We start from the raw sequence: 22002 nt of genomic DNA, 5'->3' as shown, positions 1-22002 counted from the left end.
CTTTAATTTTTTAAATAAATCCAATTAAGTTTAAGTTACAGGCGTTATTAGAACAACTAACAGAACGGTGAATACGATTGTATATGTGACACATTTTTAGACAACTTAAAAATTAATATTTAATTAATAGGATTAATTGAAAAAACTGAAGAAGAAAGTGATTGGGTTAAAGGAAAAACTTTTCAAAAGCCATGGTTAAAAAACCATCGTGCACCATGGAAGAAGAAAGCGATAAGGGTTTAGGGTTCTTGATAGGGTTTTGTCGTGGGTGAAGATTTTCTGCTGTAGTGGTGGAAGGTGCATTGATTTCTTCTCCCTGTCTTCGAATTTTCATTGTAATTTGGTTGTGTACTTAATGTGGTCCTTTAATTTGATCATGTGATTGTGATTGCAGAAATTGGGTTTCTTCGTCGAGGGTAGAACATCGGTTCACGATTTTGCCTCGTTATAATTTGGAAGGTTTTGTGCATTCGTAGTTAAAGGTGTGCTTTTAGTTTTTCGTTGTTCGAATTTGGGTTTTTATTTAGTGGTTGACGTTGTTGATATGTGTGTTGCCTACTGTTGTTGTGTCATTGTCTATGCGTTTTGTTTATTTGTGCTTTGTCAGGTTGTGGGTGATGGATTGTATTGTTGTTTAATGCCCACCATGCACTTGTTTTTTGTTTATGGTCCCCCATTTATAAATTGTCTTTGATTGATTTCGGGGGACATGAGTTGTAATATGTCTTGATTTTGTGGGCATGTGTTGTAATATGTCTTGATTTTTTGGGCATGTATATTTGACAGGGTAACTATTGTTTGTGTATATATAGGTTCAGATGTCAAACGATTTTTTTGAAATGGTGGTCCACCATGTGACCATTTTGTTAAATAATGGGTCATTAGAATATATTAGGGATATAAGTATGTGGTCTTGTGACCTAGATAGATGGAGTTACTTTGAGGTAGTAGATATAGTTAAGCAAATTGGATATGTGGCTATTAAGGAATTGTGGTATGTTATAGGTCTGGGTTCTTTGTTAGGTAAAAGGTTCCACCTGTTGTGCAATGACACTGGTGCAATGGACATCGTCCATATTGGCAAGCAATGGGGTCAAGTCCATTTATTTGTTATACACACAATATCTACAGCTAAGATTGTTGAAATGTTAGAGTATCCGGTGGAAGATAACATTCACGAGAATTATGAGGGGGAAGGTCAGGGTGGGGGTGGGGTTGATGGTGAGGTTGAGGGTGAAGTTCAGGGTAAGGTTGAGGTTGGGGTTGCTGCTAAGGTTCAGGGTGAGGTTGAGGGTGAATTTTAGGTAAGGTTGATGTTCAGGTTGAGGATGGGGTTATTTTTGTGGTTGATGGTGAAGTTCAGGGTGAGGTCGATGTACAAGTACGGGTTGAGGGTGGGGTTGAGGGTGTGAGTCAGGTTAAAGTTGAGGTTTAGGTTGGTGAAGATGTTCATGGTTCGAGTCATGTATTAGAGGGTAGTGTGGAGGTTGGAAGTCCTTCATGAAGAATATAAAAATGATGTTAGTGTGCCTTGTGGGAGTGCCTCCTGAAAGAGGGAAAAAGGGAAATCCAAGGCTGGTTTTGATAGAGAAGTAATAGATGAAGAGGATGAGGAAGTTAGTCATGATGATTCAAGTTGGTCTACTGGTGAGTGGGAGTCAGAAGAGTTAGGTAGTGTGTATGATAGTGATTCAGAGGATGACAGACAAAGTTATGGGCATTTTTCAACCTTTACCATGCTAAAAAACATGGATGATTATGAATGGGAGGTTGGAACATATTTTGGAAAGAAGGTTGAATTCATAAATGCGATTAGAACATATGGCGTGCATAATGGAAGAAGATTGAAGATCATGAAGAACGATAGAAAAATGGTTAATGTCAAATGCTTTGGGGTAAAAGGAAAATGTAATTGGTTTGCTTATTGTGGGTATATGTCCCCAATTAAGACATGGTAACTATGGAAAATTGATAGTAACCACATATGCAACAAAGAATTCAGTGTTGGTTTAATCACTTTTAAAAGGTTAAGCGGCAAGATTGAAAACTCAATAATAGAAAATTCAAATATGAAATCAGTTGATATACACAACAAGGTAGTTAGGAAATGGAATGTAGAAGTGTCTAATAATACATTTAGGAGGGTAAAAGTATTAGCAGCTGAACATATTGATGGTTCAAGAAAAGAACAATTTAAAAGGATTTATGACTATGCACACGAGATCATAAGATCAAATCTTGGATCTACCGCCAAGGTTAAGGTTGAAGAAAATAATGGACAACCTATATTCATGAGATTGTACATCTGTTTGAAAGCATGCAAAGACACTTTCAACTGTTGTCGTCCTATCATTGGATTAGATGGATGTTTTTTGAAAGCTAAATATAAAGGTGAATTGTTGGTAGCCATAGGAAGGGATGATAATAGGAATGGCAACGGGGCGAGGCGGGGACGGGTTTCGCTATCTCATTGTAACATCCCCGCCGAATATTAATAATTAATTAAAATAAAATAAGATATCATTAAATTGTATTTAATTATTCCTTTTACTAAAAAACGCAGGAAAAATTTTCATCTTTATTAATCGAGCCAAATGAAAACAAATTCCAGAACCAATAGTCAATTAAAAGAGTACAACTCCAAGTTCATATTTCACTGAAAACGAATGAGATAAATACAAGTCTTTAAAAAAATATCCCCATGTAAGGCTCTACTCTTCAACAACTCCACCTACAACATCCTTTACTCCCATATAACAAGTTACACGATCATCGTCAAACATAAACAGATAGGGTGAGCTCAAAATAAAAGAAAATAACGACAGTATAAAAGAAAACAACCCCACAAACCCTAATTTACTAACTTAATCAAACGACCCTCACAAAAAGTACCATCTTTGGTCACTAGCCCCCCATGGTCGTCACCGTGAGCATCCAGATTCTACACCCTCTAATGATTCCTCTAGTTGATACTTGCTGCCACGAGTGTCTACTCACCCCTCCGACTACAGGCCACCACCCATAGTCCACACGTGGGAATGATCTTGTTATGGACTACAATCCGCAACACCAAGTGCGGTTCCCCAATACGAATCGCAGTCTGTATTTGTCCCAAGACTACCAAACTCGTCGTCTAACACCGAAGATGCAATCTTCCAAGAACCATCCGTACGAGCCATGATCTCGCAAACTCACACTAGACTTCCACAACCACTAGGTTATAACCTCGAGTGGTCACATGTTACCCCAATACAAGCTACACTTGTAACTGGGCCCCCAACAAGTCATCTTCTCAAAGACCATAATCCAAAGTCTTGTACCAATCCTTAAACGAATCCACCAACATGTTCTGTGTCGCCTAGCGCGACCTCAACGTTGCTTGGTGAAAATGATGCAAGCCACCTGACGAAACTTCTCGCGCTTGGCGAAACTTCCAGCGCCGCCAGGCGCCAACCCTCTGAAATGGGGTTTATCCCAATTTCACAACTTCTGCCTCGTGGGTCATCCTGCACAGTCAGACGCCAGCTCTCGGGTTTTGCTCCAGAGTTCACTTTGTGGCCTATCGCCTGACGGTTTACACCATTACTCCAGGTGCCACACTAGTAAATAATAATTTACTAATTTTTGGCACTTCAAAATAGGTTCCAATGAACCTATTTACAAAAGACACTCAATTCACGCAAAACATGTATCTATGACAAGTAAATAAACTTTCATATCATCAAGTTTAACTCAAGTACACAATATCACATGGTCATACATAAAACACAACCACATAAATATTCACATTCCTGATTAGTATCCACCAGACACATCAATGCCTCTCCTATATGTGTATGTCAACACATGAACACCATATCCTTGCTTTCATAGATCCCAAAGAATCAAAATAAATTCATATAAAACCATCAAAATAAAGTGTTATACCCAACACACAATCCTGGACAACCAAACAATATACAAACCAGGAAAAACACATAATCATTGCCTCAAAATATCCACGGACAATAAAATAGTAATAAAATGAAACAATAATAATAAAAATAACAATAATAAAATCAAATGAAGCAATAATAATAATAATAATAAAACAATAATAATGATAATAAAATTAAAAATAAAATAAAACAAGGATAATAATTGTAAGGCCCAGTTTTCTGCCTTATTGTTTTAAGGGTTGCCCTTAACCTAATGGGCCTAAGGGTTGGCCCAAGGAGTGAAAACAGACCCTAATATGCACTAACAGTTCCATTTTTCCCTCACTTTCAGAAACAGTACACCTCTTGCCTCCGTGAGCAGCTTCAACGTTCTGCTAGGGTTTTGCCGTCAACCTCCTTCCAAGCTAGCTAATCGATTTCTTATATTCCTCTATTCCACGTAAGTGCTCTTAGCTCATCTTCGCCTTTTCCAAGCTGGTTTTCTGAGCCAACAACGATTCGTAGTGACAACTTTATGTTCTTCTATTTCCCCATTTTCAGCTCCTGAATCTACTCTTAGAGCTGTTGTGCTTAGCTGTTGAGTGTCAGAAATCCCTTTGCTAGCTATATCCAGGTAAAGGAAGCTAAGGTTTTTGGTTTTTTGTGATTTTTCTGCCGCTTTGCTTTTGCTTCGTGTTTGTATGGATTGGTTGCCATTGTATTTGATTTGGGATATGTTAATGCATGATTTGATTTGAATGTTTGGCTGTTGCACGAGAGAACAGTGGCGAGCACTGGTTTTCTCGCCCAAGCGAGTTAGTCTCGCCTAGGCGAGATTAATAGAGGCTCGCCCAAGACCTGCTACTCGAATTGTCGTTTAGGCGACGAGTATTCTTTTTGAGCGAGGAGTGATCTCGCCTAGGCGAGAAGGGGCTCGCCTGAGTGAGACCTCGCAGAGTTCGCTGCTCGACTACTCGAGTCCTCGCCTAGGCGAGATGGGGCTCGCCTGAGCGAAAGGACCTCCCTCGCCTAAGCGAGACCTGTTAGCCTGAGTGAGACTGGGGGCAGGTTTTGGTACTATTGTGGAATGGTTTACTGATGTGTTGATTGATTGTCTGATCTAAATGCTTTACTAGGAGGGTTTGAGGGATGATGCCATGATTGATATATGAGGTGGAGGTGGAAATGGTATCTTGCTTTATGGTGTATGAATTGGAAAGCATGATTTGTATGAGTAGTTGTTTATACATGACTTTAGTATTATGGGAACTTTCTGATGGGTTGGTGGATCATGTACAAAGCGTGAGTAGGGCGTAATTCCATGACTCTTGTAGTGAGGGCTAATGGTGGTGCCTCATCTGTAGGGCGTAATTCCACGGACCTTCCTAATGGGAGTCCCTGGTGGTGCCTCACCTAGTGGACTTAATTCCATGGACCTCGTGGTGAGAGTTCATGGTGGTGCCTCAACATAAGGACGTAATTCCACGCGAGTATCGTGGTGGTGCCTCAAGGTCAGGACGTAATTCCACGAAGGCCACGTGGTGGTGCCTCTTGTAAGGGTGTAATTCTGCAAAGGCCTCGCGGTGACGCCTCATTGTTAGGACGTAATTCCACTGCTTAGTGGTGGTGCCTCAGTTTACATATCCGGATAGTCAAGTCTTGTAGTTTTGAAGGGGTTTGGTATATCATGTGTGGGTTTTCCGTCATTTATGCTTGATTATATGATTGAATGATGATTATTATGATGTATGAATTTTGTGCACTAGCTTACCCTTTCGCTTGTTTGTATGGTTGTGTGTGTGGTTTTCCTCCTTTGCAATGATCATCAATTCTATTGATGTGAGCAGATGTGAGAATCCGTGGCAGTGGTAATGGCAATGAGGATGCTATGGACGGGTATGGGGCTCACTATGGAGCCATCAGCTGAAGAAGTTTTATTATCTAGATTTATCTTTATGTACAAGAACTTGTGTTTTGTTGACCCATTTTGATTAGGTTAGGCAGTGTAGTGCCTCCACTCTTTCGTTATGAACATGATTGGGGTATTGTGTACCTCCTTATCCTTTTTCCGCACTCCTTAGATATTTTTATATGTGTGACGCTTTATTAAATTGAATTCACCTATTTAGTTGGGGTGTTACAATAATAATAATAAAAATAATAGTAAAAGAAAATTAAATAATAATAAAAATAAAAATAATTATAAAATAAAAATTATAAAAATTATAAGAATAATAATAATAGTAATAATAATAATAAAATAATAATACAAAAATAATAATAATAATAATAGTAAAATAAAATAATAATAATAATAATAATATAAATAATAATAATATTAATAATAGTAATAATAATAAAAATAAAATAATAATAATAATAAAATAATAATAATAGTAATAATAATAATATAAAATAAAATAAACCTAATAATAATAATAATAATAAAAATAATAATAATAATAAAATGATAATAATAAGAATAAGAAATAATACTAAAAAAATAATAATAACAATAACAATAATAAAGTAAAATAAAAATAATAATAATAAATAATAATAATTTTGTCATATTTAAAAGAAAAACTCTAATCATCACACCAAACCAAAAGGAAGAATCATAATAATTATAGTAGTGATGAGGTCACAAAGAGAACTCAATACAACGAAAACCATAAGCACACGCATACTCTCTCTAAAATCACATACAACAAACATCAAGAGGTTAAACGATAAAAGAATTTGGTTCAGGAAAATGCTTTCATGCATCAATATATAATGTAATTGCATATAAATCACTAAAACAAAAAATGGCAGCTCCTAACCTGGATTTCTTGCTCATGTTGAGTTCCAAGTCCTTTCGTGATCATAACCGCATCCCACCTCTTTGGCTCCCACTATTTCTCACTCTAAATGGCCTCCCAATTACCAATAAACCAATTCATGTTTCATGATAATTTCTATGGATCTAGGATTATATTATTACGCCCCATGGTCCATCATATTATTAAAATAATAAAATAATTAAATTAACACCCTAATGTTGTACACAAAAGACGAACCTAAGTCCTTTCATAGCAACTAAGTACTCTGAACCATTTAAGCTAATATTATTCTTTGTCTTCTCTCTCTCCATATTGATTAACTTAGAGATTCCTACCCTCGCATTTATTAAATAAATATTTATTTATTTATTTAATTTTCTTGGGTCTTACACTCATACCCATACCCATCTCCATTGAAAAATTCATTCCCATACCCAAACCCAACGGGTATCAAATTTTTGTCCTATCCTCATCCCCACCAAGTAACAGGTATATACTTGTACCCATACCCGTACTTGCTTTCTTACTATTTCAATATTAATTAATTAATTTTTACAAAACAATAAAAAATTACGGCAAATGAAACATAATTAAATATTCAATATTAAGAGGAAGATTGTTTCTTCAATATCAAATATTTATAAATAAATTATATTATAATTGTATACATTTTAAATTAAAATACCAAATAAAATTTCATGAGAACCAAAACATCTATTAAATTTGCAACCATTAATGAATTGTAGTTGACAAAATTTATTTTTTTAAAAAAAAATATATATAAAAGAAAAACAAATATTCATATTAAAATATATGTTAAATGTATGTTTACTTCAATTTTTTAAATTATAATAAATCTCTTTTTTATACATTAATAAAACTTATAGTAAATCACTTGATCCAAATAACGCAAAGAACAAATATTAAACTAATAATAACAATAAAAGTTTAATATAGATATTGTATCTTTTGAATTTCAATATATGTTGAATGGTGATAAAAAGAAATTCATGGCAATTACATTAAAATTTTATATTATAGTAAATAAAAATTATATAGACAATTATAGTGAGAAAGTCACCGCATAATAATGAGTTAAAAATCAAAGATAATTATATAAAATATATCAAATTAGTATTTTATATTATAAAAATAAAAAAGAAATAAAAATATTAAAAAATGATTAAATGTGTGTCTTAGAAACAATTTGAGAGACTATTGTATGAAATCATACAAAGGAAATATATGATTAAGGGTATAATAAAATGAAAAATACTTTAGATATCTAAGAAAAATTTTCAAATATCAACATAGTCAATGGTTGAGAAATAACAAAAATTGTTTTAACGAAATAAAATAATTCTTCAAATGAAAATAATAATAATAATAATAATAGTGTAGAAAAGATAGTTTTTTTTCTATTACGTAGTAAATTAAAAGTTTATGTTATTGAACGCTTAAATTGAGAGTGTTAGACAGTCTCATGAGAAAATAAAATATACATTAAATAAAAATATTAAAATAAATAGAAATATTCAAATGTGAGACATAAAAACTATTTAATTAACATACATTATTTGAACATAATTGCATAAAAGTTATGATAAGATGAAAAATATATTGGAGATGCAAAAGACTTTTATGGCAAACCAAACAATTAGAAGAAATAGAAAATAGAAAGTGTATGTGTGTGTGTATATATAAGTTTACTTAATTGACTATGAATGGTTTAATAATTTAAACGAGGATGAGGATATGGCGGGGACGAGCATTTTTGCTGGTGTGGGAACAGGAACGGGGCAGAGATGTTCCTCCCCATACCCATCCCCATATGGAGTTGAAAAAGTCAGGGATTCCCCATACCTATACTCATACCTAGTCAATGCGGAGATTCCCCGTCAACACGGGGACGAGTTCGGGCAATATCCACGAGGAGGAGTTTATTTGTAATTCCTAGATGCTAATGACCAAATAAGGTCATGTAAGACCCGAGGAATTTAAATAATTAAATAAATAATTATTTAATAAATGCAGGTAATGGAAATCTTTATGGCATTTAATGTTGGGATTTTTGATGTGGAAAAGTACTAGTTCACATGGTTGAGAGTACTTGATTGTGTTAAGAGAACTTAGGTTCAAGTCTTGTGTTTGACATTTTTGTGTTATTTTAATTGCTTATTATTTTAATAATATGGTTGATCGTGAGTGATAATATAATCCTAAATGTATACTAAGTATTTTATTTTTGCTTTGGTGACGAATTTGAGTAGCGAAGATTTGGAGGTGAGTTCTACGAATATGGACACAGACAAAGGAATAATAAGACTTTAAGGACAAAATTAAGGAGAGGATCCCAATTTAATTTCGTTTTGATTTTTTTTAAATTAGTTTTAGGGCTGAAAAGTGAGGGGAACTAGGTTAATTTTGTGTGGCTGCCAACAAGAAAATTTTAGAACCTTAAGGAATTGAGTGAGGACAGTGTTGATGGTTGGGAGAAGGTCTCAAGAGTGGGGATCAACATGGGAGCAAGGAAGAACATTAGTGGAGCATTTTAGCAGGATTTCTAGGTAGGGGAAGCTGAGTTTGATTTTTGTGTTTGAAGCTTGATCTTGTTTCCTTCTTTTTATCTTGTGATGGTTGATGAGTGAGGCTTTAAAAGTGTATACATAGTTTCTTTTTGTTCTGTGTGTGGTTATGTTTAAAGAATTATGGATGTTGAAACTTTGTTGCTGAGAATGTTTTTCCTGTTCCTGTGGCTTGAGTAATGTCGTGGGGGATTGGGTTATTGATTTCCATGAAACATTGGTGTGCATTTACTACTATTTTTCTTGTATGCATAAGGTCTATTTTCCTCTAGTTTTCACATGTACAACCAAGAACCCGCCTCTTCTTTTCGTTAGAGGTGCAATCACATACTTTTGGTTTCTCTTTAAATAAGTCGACTTGAGTCAATATACGTGGGTGATGCCCAGCTTCAATAGGGTCCGTGTTGGGTTTCAAGTTAAGAATTGTTGCAGCGTTGGCTTCCTTTCTTCCTCTTTATACGTATAAGAATATGGAAATGTGGTGCATGGACTTTTGTTTCACACTTTCGCAACTTTCACATGATGTAGTTACTCCCATTGGCCATTATATATATATATATATATATATATATATATATAGATATTGGTTTTGGTATTATAAACAATTAAAGTATACTTATTATATATATATATATATATATAATATAAAAGGTTAAGAAATTTAATCCATCTTGAGGGGACTGCAATGGGGTATTCAAAAATTTTGAATATTGATGTTACTACGATTAAACATATATATTTGTATTCTAGAATTGTGTGCCTTGAATGTTGGTTCATTAGAACCTGTGTTTTGGAATACATAAACAAGAAAGTTTGCGTTATTGGTATAGCGCCTGGCGGGGGGGGGGGATTGGACTGCCAGGTGATAGCTACCAACAGGCGATCGGGAACTTGGTTTCGCCTAGCGACGAGTATGAAGCGCCAGGCGGTTCTGGGTGCAGAGTTGGATTGCGCCGAGGATTCTACACAGCTTTAGATGGAGGTCTTGAGGCGATGATTTGTTGGGGGCCTAGTTACGAGCAAAGCTTGTATTGGGGTAACATTAGGTCACTTGAGGTTGTAGCCTGGTGGTTTGTTGCTCGTATAGATGGATTCCGGAAGATTGCCCTCCTCGGTATTAGCCGACGAGTTTGGTAGTCTTGGGACAAATACAGAATGAGGTTCGTATTGAGGAACTCCAGTTAGTGTTGCAGATTGTGGCAATGACAAGATCATTCCCACGTGTGGACTATAGGTGGTGACCTGTAGTCGGAGGGGTGAGTAGACACTCGTGGCAGCAAGTATCGACCAATGTAATCATCAAATGGTGTAGAATCAAGAGGCGTCCAAAAGAATATGTGAATGTTAGGTTTGACGGTTGGGGTTTTCATTGGAGTCATGGGTTTTAAATCATTACTTTATTTTATATCGTATTTCTTTTTATTTAAGCTCACCCTATATGTTTGTGTTTGACAATGATCATGTAACTTGTTACATGGGAGCATATTATGTTCCAGGAAGTGCTAGTGAGACTTAGCGTCAGAGCGGAGTAGTGTGGGGATATTTTTATTTCTACAGTTTTATATTATTTTTCTGTAATCTAGATTAAATTTTGGATTTGGAGATGTAAGGTTGAATTAAATTTTATGTTTTCAACATTTTGGTGCTTATAATAAAGCTTTTATTTCCCGCGTTTTGGGAAATGTGTTGAATAAATGATATCTTTTATTTATTTATTATTAATTTTATTTAAATAAATAATATCCAGCTAGGACGTTACAAATAGCATGGGCTGTTGTTGAAGTAGAAAGCAAGGAAACCTGGACTTGATTCATGGATTTGTTTATTGAGGATCTTGGTGGACCACATGTTCTTGGTTTGTGTACATTCATCTCATACCAACAAAAGGTACTTTCTTTTCAAACCATTTAAATTTTTTTGTAACCATGATTGACATTCACTAATGTACTAATTCTTGTATAGGGTCTCATGTAAGCTATATAAAGACACTTCTTCTTGGAGCTAGTCAAAGATTTTGTGTTTGCCATTTATACACTAACTTTAGGAAAAAATTTCCTAGTGCAAATCTGATGCGGTTGATGTGGAAGGCAACTAAATGCATTTACCCATAGGCATGGGAAAGAGAAATGATGAAGATCAAAGACATATACGATGAGACATTCAAATATCTTATTCAAATTCCCCTAAGGCAAGTTTTAGTTGTTGCTATATTTTCTAAGTTAAATTTCGTGTTGCACCATTATGTTTTGATAAATACATGTGAATTTCTTTCAACAGGTAGTGGTCAAGATCAAGGTTTACTCAAACAAATTTGTGTGACATAGTGGTGACTAACATGAGTGAATCATTTAACAGTCTTATTGTTACATCAAGGAGTAAGCCCATAATAACAATGCTTGAGGAAATTCGGGCATACATCACGCGAAGATGGGCTAAGAATAGATTGAAGATAAGTACACATGAAGGTTCTGTTTGTCCAAGAATATTGGCTAGATTTAAAGAAGAACCTGCAAATTCACCACATTGGCTTCCAAGATACTTCAATAATCATTTTTTCACAATTATGTTGTTCCTTAGTATCCAGATCCACCCTTTTCTGATTTGACATAGGTTTACCCTTTGAACTTGTTTTCATTTTAGGATTTGGACATAATATCTACATAGTGTAAAGAGGTCAATAGTTTTGATTTCTCAATTCAATAGAGTCCTTCATGAACATGAGAAACTCATTCTGATGTGTACATTTAAGCAATATACATAAGAAATTTGTGGTGTGCATGTTTGTATGTTGTAATCACATGGGTGTCTAATAAGTGAAGTTTTTGGTAATTTGTCAAAGTCACACCAGAGTTCATATAACTGAACTACAAATTGCCCCACTAGTAGGACCGCTGCTGAAGTTTTACTTCCTCTACAAAAAATTGTGTGCTCCTCTCGTCAAAGACAAGTACTCTATGAATGTTTGCCTTAGATTAAGCATCTTCTAATGCCTTTGTTGTCATCTTATTGTGCTTTGAGCTTGAACTTTCAGTTTGCATGTCACCAAGATCTTATACACAGTTTGTAATGAAATACTTTACTCTTCTCTTTGTTTTGTACATGTTTTACAGTAGGCACATGCATGAGACAAAAAAAATTGTATTTGTTTATTATGATAAAAACTTAGGTTTTAATGACTAAAGTAATTAAAACTTGCATCTTATAGAGTTTGACTTCTCGTTGCCTTAACATAATCATCCCAAAAACATCTATGAACACCCTTGTTAAGCAAAGTTAAATGGGATCCTCTCTTACACTTTTAGATTGTTACAAATGGTTCTTAGACACTTTTGTAAACTTCTACTTATATTCTTATCACTTATCACATTGATTTTAAAATACTTATCACTTTGATTTTAAAATGTAATTGACATCCAATGAAAACTTCTTCAATAGAATGCTTTTTATTATGAATGAGGAAGAAAACACCAACAATGAATTAATAAACAATGGTGGTGTAAGGTGTTGTATACACTATTGTAATTGTGGGTCTGTTACAATGAGAAAAATGTATCTATACATCAATAACCACTATAAAGACACAAAGAGGAGAAACAAAATGCAACACTACCTATATATAATTTAACATCTTTAAAAACAAAAATGTGATGTTTAGTATAAAAAAATGATTACATAATACAAGCATAAAAAAGACTTCATTCAATATTTATAAATATATTGAAAAGAATGTTTCCTATTTTCATTTGTTAATAGGTTCATTGGCTAAATGACAAAACATATCCAAAGATTTCTCTAAAAAAGTGTTAAAATTTAATATGAGTTCTTATTAATTTAAAATTATAGAACTCAAAAAGAGGTTGGGCACAACCAAGGAAAGGTGATCAGAAGATCTGCTAGAAGTTTTATGGGTGTATGTACCCCTTAATCAACCACCAACAAAACCCTTTTCAACCAAAGTTATGACACTAATGCCATGATATTGGTTGAAATAGCGGAGGCTTCCTCTTGGCAAGCACAATATGAGAAGAAAAACAATGACGATTGCCTCTATATCAACCTAGACTTGCTATGCAAGAAGCGGGAAAAAGCTCAGACACGAGAAGTAGCTACTAAGCGCATGACAACAAGAAAATATAACTCTAAGGTCAAATCGAGGACATTTTAGAAAGGAGACTTGGTTTGGCGGATAACAAGCAACACAAAGAAAATGTAGGGGAAGTTCTCAGCCAATTGGGAAGGATGAAAACCCTTGATATTTGCCTTCATTGCCTTACTCAACGATGGTGCTTGAACTACCTTAAAAGTTTGTTGCTAATCGAATGCTCATGACTCTCACTATAATGAATGTATTTGGGCCTAGGATAAGGGGTGAACTACACAATTGGCTTGAAGCTAGTTGTCTTATTGGAAACATTGAGTATGAGTTGGGATGGCAACAAGTTGGGTACGAGTAGTGTCTACGCATTGTCCAACCAATCTATACAAGTTTTCCTTTTTATCGGTTGAATATCCATAAAAAAAAATAGTCTCTCCATGTTTGAGAAAGTGGTTGCATAAAGTTGACAATCCACTTCAAACAATGTGTTGGCATGGCAACCAAATGTCCCCTCAAAGCGTTGTTCGTGTCAACATACCTTTTGCATTGATTTGGGCAATTCATGCACGAGTAATAAAGTTCTTCATCTTGGAGTAACATCTTTATAAAGCCACCGAACCATCCAATGCTTTGTAAGCAAGTGTTCCCTAAAACTACTAGTCATGTTAGCATACCTTTCATAGTGATGTTGATAGGTCATGCATGCGTGTTAGACTCCTTCATCTTTGAGTGACATTATTACATTATTCCAAAGTCGCCCCAAGTACTCAATGCTTGATAGACAATCATCTTGTTGAAGTGTTATTCATGTCAACACAACTCATAGGCTTTAGACAATGTGACATCATAATGATATGTCTTGTGTTAGGCATATATGAATTACATCTATTCATTAGGTATATGTTGCATGTTGTTTGCGCTTTAATGGACTCATCTATTATTTAATTTGGTGTTTAACACTTTTTGTTCATTTGTTCTTCTGACGTTTTCTTCATATGTGATTACTTCAACTTGTTTTCTTCAAGCCTATTATATACTCATCTTTTAAAGAATGAGTCGATTAGTGAAGTCATATATCAAAACAAGGTGTCCTCTAATACATGGTTATCTAACACTTCAAGTGCCTATTGTTGACTTGTCTATAATTCTATAATGCATGTTTACAAGTTCGTCTAATATTGTGTTCCGGGCTTGAACCTTTAGTTTGCATCTCATCAAGATCTTATACATAGTTTGTGATCAAATATTCTATTTTTCTTTTTATGGTAAAAACTTATGTTTCTATATGGTCGAAGGGGTACTCTCAAGTCCTAGATAGCTTGTCCTGTGTCACTTCTATTTCTTGTCAGTTTAGTCTCCAAATAATCCCTTTTGTCCAAAGCCGCTCGGATGGTACCTGCAGAAGGCACTTTGATGCTTAAGTTAAAAAGTGTCTAAGTGTAAGGGTATTAAATGCGATAATGAATGTAACTAAATACCTTACTTGGACCTTCTATTTATACTACTTGTAATGGGTTTTCACTTACCACCAACCTAATTACGGCCCAATCATACCTTAATACGATTACTAAGCTGATTTATGTTAACCTCATTGTAGATTGGTTAGTTGCGTCGATGAGGACTACCAATCGGCCTACATTTTTTCAAAGAGTATTAAATGAGTTGGAGAGCAATGGATAGCGTTGGATTCTGCTACGACGGTGACAACCCCGTTGGATCTTTCACAGTTTTTCTAGTTAACAAAGGTTTTGCCGAGTTGATTATGCTTTAGCTTATTTCTTGTTTTTAGGCTTTGTATGATTCTGCCGACCAACCAATCAGTGACTAATGTTAAATTGGGACACTTAATAGCTTTGACTGATTAGGTGATTGGTCCATACTATACAACTTAGGTGTTAATGACTAAAAAAGAAAAAGAAAAAATTAAAAGTTGCATCTTGTAGAGCTTGAGTTCCCTTTGCCTTAACATAATCATCCTAGAAACATCCATGAACAAGTTATAATCAAAATTAAGTGAGATTCTCTCTTACACTTGTATATTGTTACAAATGGTTCTTCTATAATTTTGTATGCTTCTACTTAGATTCTTATCACATTGATTTTATAATGTCATTGACATCCAATGAAAACTCCTTTCATGAAATATTTTTTACTATGAATGAGGAAGAAAACATCAATATGCAATAAAAATAACTTAAAAGGTCAAACAATGAATTAATAAACAATGGTGGTGTAAGGTGTTTTATGCACTATTGTAATTGAGGGTCTATTACAATGATAAAAATGTATCTATACATCAATAACCACTATAAAGTTCACCATCATTAAAAACAAAATTCACTTATTTTTATAAAGTCTTAATATAATTATTATTTTTACGTAAACTAAATAAATAATTATTTGAAATTTTAAGCTGATAAAAATAATAGAAGTTAAGTAAAAATATGTAATAAGGAAGAAAAATATCGCAGCCACTGGGAGCGAGATGAAGAACTGGTGGTGGAAGTTACAGCAACGCAACGCGATATCCACATTGCGAATTGCTTAACGCATTTTATGACCTTCCAATTCGGATTCTTTCTCTTCTCTGTGCTCTGAACTTCAACCACCGTTGTTTCATGGACTCTCTTTCTCTCTCTCTCACTCACCGCAACAAAACGATATGGGTCTCAGCCTAAACCCCAACAGACTCAGATATTGCGTGCCTCTTCACACCCCTCATTCCTTCACCAATTCACCTGTTTCTCTTTCTCCATCTTCTGGTCACTTCTCTTCTTTCCTTTTAAATCATCATCTTATTCTTGTATGGTTATATATTTCTTGTGTCTTGTTACCACAGTTAGTTTATCACAAACTAAGGAATGAGATTTTATGTATTCATTCAATCTATTGATTTTTACAGTGTTTATTTTAAAATTTAGAATAAGGATTAGAAATTATACTGTATTGTTGATTGTTACTATAATTATCTTAAAGTTTAGATCAACCATTAATTCTGATTATGTAGAATTTACAGAATCGTGATTGTGAATTTTTTTTTTTGTAATTATTTTAAAATTCTTCGTAAAAATTATGTCCTAATGCACAGAAATTGAAACTGAGAAAGACTTAACAATCGTGAAGGTAGTAAAATCATTTTTATTTTTTATTTTGATAGAGTGTAATGTTATTAACATGTTACTTACTTCAGATTATGTTTGTAATTCGTTTCTGTTGGTTTAAAATTTGGGTGAAATATGGTGCAGCTGGAGCCAAGGAGAATTTTTTCAACTTCACGAAGTTGTCTTTGCCGTCGACATTTTATGAGGAAGGAGAAGCTTTGCAGAAAGATTTTGGAAGGGTTTATGCATTTTCGGCCTTGGGTACCTTGGAAAATGATTCATTAGGAAGAGAAGAAACTGGGGTACGTACGACATAATTCTCTATTATGAGTGTTGTGATTTTCTTATTATATTGGGATTTGACTCCTTATGGTGTATGTGTTCTTGATTTGAATTGTAGTATTTGATAACTCAACTCTCTTTAAATTAGTGGTGATTGTATCCTTACTTTTTCACTTTAGAAGTGTCGAGTCCATTATATTGATGGCCAACATAGGTCTTATGAGATGCTAATTTCCCAGGTAAGCAAAGGGAAGATGTCAATGAGTAGTGTACATGGCATGTTTGATAATACCCAAATGCCTTTTGGAGAGGTATCTACTGTCTCAAAGAAGTTCGAGTCATTCACGCCACAGCATTTCCATTTATTAATGAAGAACCTTGGTGTTTTAGAAGAGACTTTTGCCGATTCTGAAGCACAGAGGTTGGAAAAGGCTATTAGATTGCAACTAGAGAAGCTTGGTGCTCTCGAGTTTTTCAATGTTTGTCTATCAAGATCACTTGGAAGCTCATTTGTGTCAGACTATGCTGATAAAGTACCTAACAAGGGCAAAAGTGTTGTCCCGTCTAGCAAGAAAAAGGAAAATAAAACTAGAAGAAAGAGAGAAATTGATGTCAAAGCAGTTTCATCACAGTCATTGGCTTTAAAAGCTAATCAGGAAGATCTATTAGGATTCTCATTTTCAGTTGTGAAAAGAGCAACAAATAGTAAAAGTAAAAGAGTGATGGTTGCTAAAAGGGAGGCAGAGATGGCAAAAGGTGTAAAGGTTAGTGTATGATCTAAGAAATAGAGAGATTCTGTTCCGTGATTGTAAATTACATAAATACTGAAATTCTTTACTACTCTAGGTGCTAGCTGAGTTAGAGAAAATTAGGACAGCTATAGAAGAGGATACCAAGCGAGTAGTGAGCTTGAATCACTGGGCTGAAGCATCTGGAGTTGATGAGAAGGTGCTACCACAGCTATTGCATCATGGTTATTATTGCCGGGATGAACTCATACGGAGTTCTCGTTCCTTAGTTCTATTTCTTGCCAGAAAATACAGGGGTATGGGAATAGCTTTGGATGATTTACTTCAGGTTAGTTCCAAATGTCATTATGCATGATTGATTATATACATAATGTGCCATTTGTTGACGAGGACATGTTTCTATTTGTCTTTTATCTATTTGTGCACTCATTGTGTGTAGTTGTAAATTATATCTCAAGAACCCAACTTACCTGATTAAGAGCCGACATTTATGGAGCCAACAATGAACAATTTCTGAGAGTTAAAATTGAAGCAAATAAGTCAAGATATATGCATGTGTATACTGTGGGTGAGGAAGGGGATGGGTGGAATGTATATTGAGTTGATTGTATCAGTTCATTGAAAGAAAGGACACGCATAGAGGCATTTCCCTTCTTGATGGTTACATCTATACTTATTCCAGTGCACCAACAATTTATCACCTCTAATTTTGAAGACAATTATTACATGTGATCTTTTATTATATTCTCATTTAGTGATAAACCGCTCTGATCTTAAATTCTTACCACTGTGCATTGAAGGATATAGACCCAAAATATCCCATACTAGGAAGGAAGTGGGGGAAACCAATTTCATAAATACTCCATCAAACATCCCATAGTAGGATATAGACCCAAAACATCATAGGATTTAAGTCCTCTCCACCCGAAATGTCATTCTACTACACATGATGAATCTAATGATTTTTTTAGTTTCTGTCAGTTTTATCACTTAGAAATTAGAATCAATGTCTCATGCTTTTCTTTATTGTTACCAGAGATAAAACAAATTTACAATACATAAATGGGTGAAAACCTCGTCTTATAAGTCTTTGTAGAGTTAAGTTTAAAGTTCATTTTTAATATGGTATCAAAATTAGGTTAAAAGTCTATCCTAGTGACATTTGTTATTTGTTGGATCTATTCTGCCATTTACTATTGGACTACCCATAAATATTTAGTTTCAAGCTTAAGATGTATATACCTTGGTGTGATGGGGATGTTGGAGATCTCACATCTGCTAGAGATAAGGTAAATTTATAATATATAATAAGTGGGTACAAACCTCATCTTATAAGACGGGTTTATATGGTTGAGTTCTATGATGCAAGATACGATACGTGTATCGGATATGACACGTATCTGATACGTTGATACGTTTATTTTCAAAATAATAGGATACAATACGTGATAGATACATGATATATGAATATTGAAAAGTGTACAATAATTCTTACAAACATAATAAATATATGATTGTTAATGTGTGAATCCAAATTTCCTAATTAGAGACCAATTATTTTGGTAGCCAAAACCTGGTAACTAATGTTAGTGACCAATTTAAAAATCAATTCATAATTGAAACTGTTTTAATTACCAATTTAAAGACCAATTATACTTTTTTGGAACTATTTTAGTTGTCAATTAGGTCACTATATAGTGACTAATTATTTTTTGTCACTAAAATTGGTCACTATTCAAAGATTTTATTGTAATGTACTATGATTTTATAAATTAAATACTTCCTCATAAATTAAATACTTCCTCATAAATTAAATACTTCATAAGTATTGTTAAAGTATCCTAAAGTATCGGACACGGATACATGATCCAAGTTGAAGTATCGGTGCATTATAGGTTGAGTTAGATTTAAAGTTCGCTTCTTAATAATTTCTTATTGAACATTTTGTAAATATATGATAACAAAAGGACAACTGAAATTTGCATGGTGCTTCCATCATTGGTACTTTGATCAAAGTTTTTTGTGAAGTTGACTGAAGTGGAAATGTAGAATTATAATGTTACTATCAAGACCTGCATGAATCCTATTTAGATTAGATTTTCATTGACCCATGCGTTTTCTTCACATTTCATAGGCAGGATATGTAGGTGTTCTCCAAGGAGCTGAGAGATTTGACAGTACAAGGGGATATAAATTCTCAACCTATGTGCAGTACTGGATAAGGAAATCAATTTTAAGAGTGGTGGAACGATATTCTCGAGGAATCATAATTCCTGTATGTTCTTTTGCTTAAGAGATTGTTTCTTAGTACCAGTTTCTTCCAAGACAACCTAAATTTTGATCCCGTGTTCTTTTAATCATTATTATTCTTTTAGTGGTCATTAAACAGGGCAATAAAGCAAATCCAGAAAGCTCGAAAAGTCTTGAAAAGTACACAGAAGAAATGCCCAGATGATTATGAAATTGCAAAGATGACAGGTCTTTCACTAGATAAAATCAAATCAGCAAGCAATTGTCTGAGAATAGTTGCTTCAATTGATCAGAAGGTGGGGAATTGCCTTAGTATAGAATATAATGTAAGACTACTATTCTCCCTGTCTTTACCTCTCTTACCTGCAACCTGTTTGTTTTTATTGTGTTATGATCTGAGTGGTGGTATTTTGTTTTTAATCATCATTGGCTGTGTTGTGTAAGAAGAAAGATGCAAAGCGTTATAAATGTCTGGGAGTATGAAAAAGGCTTCTACCTTTAAGAAAAAGAAGGAAAATGGAAGATAAATTACCTGCCCAGTTTATCACATCAATTAACTAAAACAGAAAAACATGCTCTCTTGTGTGCATCCAATGTCCATGAGAACTTCATTTTCTTCCATATTATCAATTTTATTTTTTCTCACGGCATTTTGTTGATCGTGCATGTTGGTATTTTCATGTTTTGAGCATGCTTTCCCCAAGTCAAGGTTGAAGTGCTGCTGCCGCAATTTGAGAGATGTATAATTTTCAAGTCACCAATGTTACCTCACTTGTATAACTCAATCAGTTTTTTGTTTAATTTTTTTATACCCATCGAGAGTCATAAAGCATACAAAATTCTTATTTGGGTAGGTGGGTTCAAAGTTTCCATCACTGTTTTTAACTTAATCTGCAACCAGTAATAAGATTTGAAGGCTTTAACCTGTGCGGGAATACTAAATTTTGAAGAACAATTATCTTGTAATCTTATGTCAAGTATAAACTGTTTTGTGGATTAATGCTATAGGAACTTCTGCCCGATACAACAATCGAGAGCCCTGAAAATGCTGTCCTGAAGCAACATATGAAAAAAGACGTACATGATCTCCTGAAAGGCTTGAACTCAAGGGAAAGGCAAGTATTAACCCTACGCTTTGGCCTTATTGATAACCAGCCCAAGTCTCTGCAGGATATAGGGACCCTTTTCAAAGTTAGCAAAGAGAGGATAAGAAAAATAGAGAAAATCGCTCTAACAAAGTTAAGAAATGAGACCACCACCTCAGAGTTGCATTATTATTTGGATCTGTAGTACATATATATACATATATTATCTTTAGGTTCTGGTAAGCTTAAATAGTTTCTTGGTTTCATCTGGCAATGAAGGATGTGTACAAACTCTTGGTCCTGAATTGGTTGGATGAGATATGTGTAAAGTTTGGCACCCTCTTGACCTTGTGTTTCTCAACAATTCATTACACAGAGAAAGGTGTCGACAACAGAGAAAAGCTGCATGAAGTTAATGATCTCTTCTGTGGTTATCCTTCAAATCATGTGATAATGCTTATATGCTTGATCTTGATTTGGCCTTGAGAATGAATGACAGAATATTTGTGCTGGTCTATTATGTATATTCAAAATACATGTCATATAATGGTATATTTGTAAAAAGTATTACATTCTTTTTTTCATATTTACCATCTATTTAATCTATGCTCACTTAATTCCACTTCAAAATATGTCTGATGAATGGATGAGATAGATTGAATAGTTTCTCTTTTACAAAGTTTTCATTGCCTATTAAAATAATTTTTAATGAAGGTTATAAGAAGGGAAAAAAATGTAATTAAAGTATATTACATTAATACCTCATGGTATTCTTGAATTACATTTATAGTCATTTTTAAATTGACCTCCCTAATAAAGGAATGTGGTAACTGGGTGTTGCGGTGGGACACCGAAAAAAAAAAAAGAATTAAGGAATTCTAGAAAAAAAAAAAGAAAAATCACTCAGAAAAAAATGTTAATTTGTTAAACTAAATTCTTGAATTTGGGAGTTTATTTCAAGAAACGTATTAATATTCTACAATGTTGATTACAAAGATAATTATTTATAATTAATTAGTATACTATTTATATTTTTTAAATATTTCTCTTATCCTAAAATAATTATAACATTAATTTAAACAATCATTAATATGTGTTTTATTATTTTATGA

General features: G+C 34.0%; 1 protein-coding gene and 1 long non-coding RNA gene across 3 annotated transcripts; both read left to right on the top strand.

The window, feature by feature from the left end:
• The first annotated feature begins 217 nt into the window (after window positions 1–217).
• Window positions 218–5983, top strand: LOC114195682. Its single transcript, XR_003606527.1, has 3 exons — window positions 218–297; window positions 395–482; window positions 5765–5983. It is a non-coding gene; the product is annotated as an uncharacterized LOC114195682 (long non-coding RNA).
• Window positions 5984–15880: 9897 nt separating this feature from the next.
• On the top strand, window positions 15881–21502 carry LOC114194778 (RNA polymerase sigma factor sigC). 2 transcript variants are annotated; one of them, XR_003606442.1, is made up of 7 exons: window positions 15881–16185; window positions 16669–16826; window positions 17046–17570; window positions 17653–17883; window positions 19690–19830; window positions 19945–20131; window positions 20814–20872. XR_003606442.1 is itself a non-coding variant. In XM_028085195.1 (7 exons), the coding sequence occupies exons 1-7, from the start codon at window positions 16086–16088 to the stop codon at window positions 21093–21095; spliced, it is 1638 nt and encodes a 545-aa protein (XP_027940996.1). In that variant the 5' UTR covers window positions 15881–16085; the 3' UTR covers window positions 21096–21502. The 2 variants fall into 2 exon arrangements, 1 of the variants encoding a protein (XP_027940996.1); XM_028085195.1 differs by having other exon boundaries at window positions 19931–20131; window positions 20814–21502.
• Window positions 21503–22002: the final 500 nt, after the last annotated feature.

This window comes from Vigna unguiculata, chromosome 8, assembly GCF_004118075.2.
Source record: "Vigna unguiculata cultivar IT97K-499-35 chromosome 8, ASM411807v1, whole genome shotgun sequence".
NCBI lineage: Eukaryota > Viridiplantae > Streptophyta > Magnoliopsida > Fabales > Fabaceae > Vigna > Vigna unguiculata.
This window is presented reverse-complemented; position numbering and strand designations above follow the sequence as displayed.